The sequence below is a fragment of the Morus notabilis genome, unplaced genomic scaffold (genome assembly GCF_000414095.1).
Source record: "Morus notabilis unplaced genomic scaffold, ASM41409v2 Scaffold2199, whole genome shotgun sequence".
Taxonomy (NCBI): domain Eukaryota; kingdom Viridiplantae; phylum Streptophyta; class Magnoliopsida; order Rosales; family Moraceae; genus Morus; species Morus notabilis.
This window is the reverse complement of record NW_010365178.1, coordinates 5,241-8,276: the sequence shown is the minus strand read 5'-3', so window position 1 is coordinate 8,276 and position 3,036 is coordinate 5,241. Positions and strand designations below refer to the sequence as shown.

General features: G+C 43.8%; 1 protein-coding gene and 1 non-coding gene across 2 annotated transcripts; one reads left to right on the top strand and one right to left on the bottom strand.

Annotated features, from left to right (window-relative positions):
- Positions 1-322: 322 nt before the first annotated feature.
- Positions 323-1,825, top strand: LOC112093437. Its single transcript, XM_024171843.1, has one exon. It carries the CDS (start codon positions 323-325, stop codon positions 1,823-1,825), a length of 1,503 nt encoding a protein of 500 aa, XP_024027611.1.
- LOC112093438 lies at positions 860-966 on the bottom strand. The gene has a single exon (XR_002903050.1). It is a non-coding gene; the product is annotated as a small nucleolar RNA R71 (small nucleolar RNA).
- Positions 1,826-3,036: the final 1,211 nt, after the last annotated feature.

Here is a 3,036-nt window from a genome sequence, read left to right as displayed (position 1 = left end):
TCACTTAATTAATATCAATTTGGCATTCAAACTATTCTCAATCATATTGATAAAACTGGTTTTGTAAAAGAATTCCTCATTAACTCAGTCCCTGTGGAGACGATACTTTACTCATTACTATATTACTTGTTCGATTGCGTGCGCTTGCGTGGAGTCATTTTATGCATAGAGTTTTTGGCGGACAAGTTTTTGGCGCCGTTGCCGGGGACTTGGCGTTAATAGAAAGTTATTATAGAAATCAGTTTTTGTTCATTTAAATCCAATATTGCTTCTGTTAATCTCAGTTGCTCCTGTTGTGCTAAAGCAGGTGTAACCTTCTTGCATGAATAGACCAAGGGATGCAGATTTGATTCCCTTGGACCCGGAGATTGAAAGAACCTTTAGAGCCAGAAGAAGGGAACAACAGGGGTTAGCTGGAATTGAAGAAATGGTTGACGGAGTAGGTGGGAATAATCAAGGTAATCAAGTGGTAGTAATAGCAGAGGATAGGGACAGGGCCATCAGGGATTATGCCATCCCCATGCTCGATGGTTTGCATCCAGGCATTGTGAGGCCAGAAATCCAGGCAACTAAGTTCGAGTTGAAGCCAGTCATGTTCCAAATGCTCCAAACTGTGGGGCAGTTTAGTGTGATGATAACCGATGATCCACACATGCACCTTCGGCTTTTCATTGAAGTATGTGAAGCATTTAAGGCCCCAGGTGTGACAGAAGAGGCTCTTCGTCTCAAGTTATTTCCTTATTCTCTAAGGGACCGAGCTAGAGCATGGCTGAATTCTCTGCCACCAGATTCGGTAGCTAATTGGAATGATTTGGCTGAGAAATTTCTGGTGAAATATTTCCCTCCGAACAAAAATGCCAAACTTAGGAATGATATCACATCATTTCAGCAGTTGGAAGGGGAAGCTCTATGTGAATCATGGGAACGCTTTAAGGAATTATTGAGGAAGTGTCCATACCACGGGCTCCCCTATTGGATTCAAATGGAAACCTTCTACAATGGGCTCAATGCTTCGACTAGAGCCATGGTGGACGCATCAGCAAATGGAGCCTTACTTGTGAAGTCATACAACAAGGCTTATGAAATTTTGGAAAGAATGTCTAACAACAATTACCAGTGGCCCACCGAAAGAGTTTCTGCAGGGAGACGAGTGGCAGGAATTCATGAAGTAGATGCGGTGACTGCGTTGACTGCTCAAGTTTCTTCTCTTTCCAATATTTTGAAGTCTCTAAATGTGGCTGCTCCAGCTAATGCAGCAACCCCAGTTGCATTAACTTGTGTCTACTGTGGAGCTAAACACTCATTTGAAAATTGCCCATCCAACCCCGAGTCGGTTTGCTATGTGAACAACTTTAACCAGAATAACAACCCTTATTCCAACTCATATAACCAGGGGTGGAAGCAGCATCTGAATTTTTCTTGGTCGAATCAAGAAGCTAGTTCGATGCCAGGGCCTAGCAAACCAGCATATCCCCTAGGATTTCATCAACATCAACATCAAAGACAGCCACCTCAAGAGCAATTAAATCAGAGGCAGCCACATCAAGCGTCATCAACCCCTATGGAGGCATTACTTAAAGAGTACATGGCAAGGAATGACTCACTCATTCAGGGTCAAGCAGCTCTCCTCCAGAGTCAAGCTGCATCGTTGAGGACCTTGGAAAATCAAGTGGGGCAGTTGGCTAATGTTCTCAGTAATAGACCCCAAGGATCGCTTCTGAGCGATACGGAAAACCCAAGAAGAGATGGTAAGGAACAGTGCAAGGAGCATTGCAAAGCTATCACACTTCGGAATGGTAGAGAAATTGAACAACCAACTCAATAGACTGCAGCAACAGAGCACTCTTCGATCCAAACCCAGGAAGTCCAGCAACCACCAGCTGAATCAGAACAGGATGTGGTCGACCAGGATGCTACAGTAAAGCTGAAGCAAAACACACCAGAGAGACCTCCACCCCCATTTCCACAGAGATTTCAGAATCAAAAACAAGATAAGCAATTCAGGAGATTCCTTGACGTGCTGAAACAACTCCATATCAACATTCCACTCGTCGAGGCATTGGAGCAAATGCCGAGTTACGTTAAGTTCATGAAGGATATCCTCTCAAAGAAATGAAGGCTAGGTGAATTCGAGACGGTGGCACTAACCGAAGAATGCAGTGCAATCTTGAAGAATCGGCTGCCACCCAAGTTGAAGGATCCTGGTAGCTTCACCATACCGTGCTCCATTGGAGATCAATATATCAGAAAAGCTTTGTGTGACTTGGGGGCGAGCATTAATTTAATGCCAATGTCCATTTTTAGAAAGCTAGGAATAGGTGAAGCGAGACCCACCACTATTACATTGTAATTAGCTGACAGGTCTTATGCTCACCCAGAGGGAAAAATAGAAGACGTCCTAGTACGGGTGGACAAATTTATATTTCCAGCCGACTTCATCATGTTAGACTATGAAGCGAATAAAGAGGTACCGATTATCTTGGGGAGACCCTTCTTAGCTACAGGCAGGACGTTGATAGATGTTCAAAAAGGAGAGTTGACAATGAGGGTCCACGATTAGCAAGTCACTTTCAATGTGTTCAAAGCGATACGTTTCACTGATGAGGTGAAGGAATGTTCAGCAATGAACGTTTTGGATTCATTAGTGGCAGCAGAGTTTGAAAAGACATGTGCTGAGAAATTGATGACAGAGGAGGACCTGATTGATTCGGAGATTAATGAGGACAACAATGATAAACAAGTATCATGGTTGGAGGGTAGGCATGCAGCAACAAAGTCTAGGAGGCATTTCGAGTCGTTGGACTTGTCAACAAAGCCCTTAAAGCAGCATAAGCCCTCGGTGGAAGAGCCTCCCATTTTGGAACTAAGACCCTTACCGGCACACTTGAGGTACGCTTATTTGGGTGATTCCAATACTCTTCCTGTAATTATTGCCTCTGGATTAAATGACATGCAGGAAATACAACTACTGGAGGTGTTAAAAAAGTTCAAACGTGCAATTGGGTGTACCGTCGCTGATATAAAAGGAATCAGCCC

What these genes read in the sequence shown, in the direction of transcription:
- LOC112093437 (XM_024171843.1), top strand. Translation starts at nt 323, where the DNA reads ATGAATAGACCAAGGGATGCAGATTTGATTCCCTTGGACCCGGAGATT.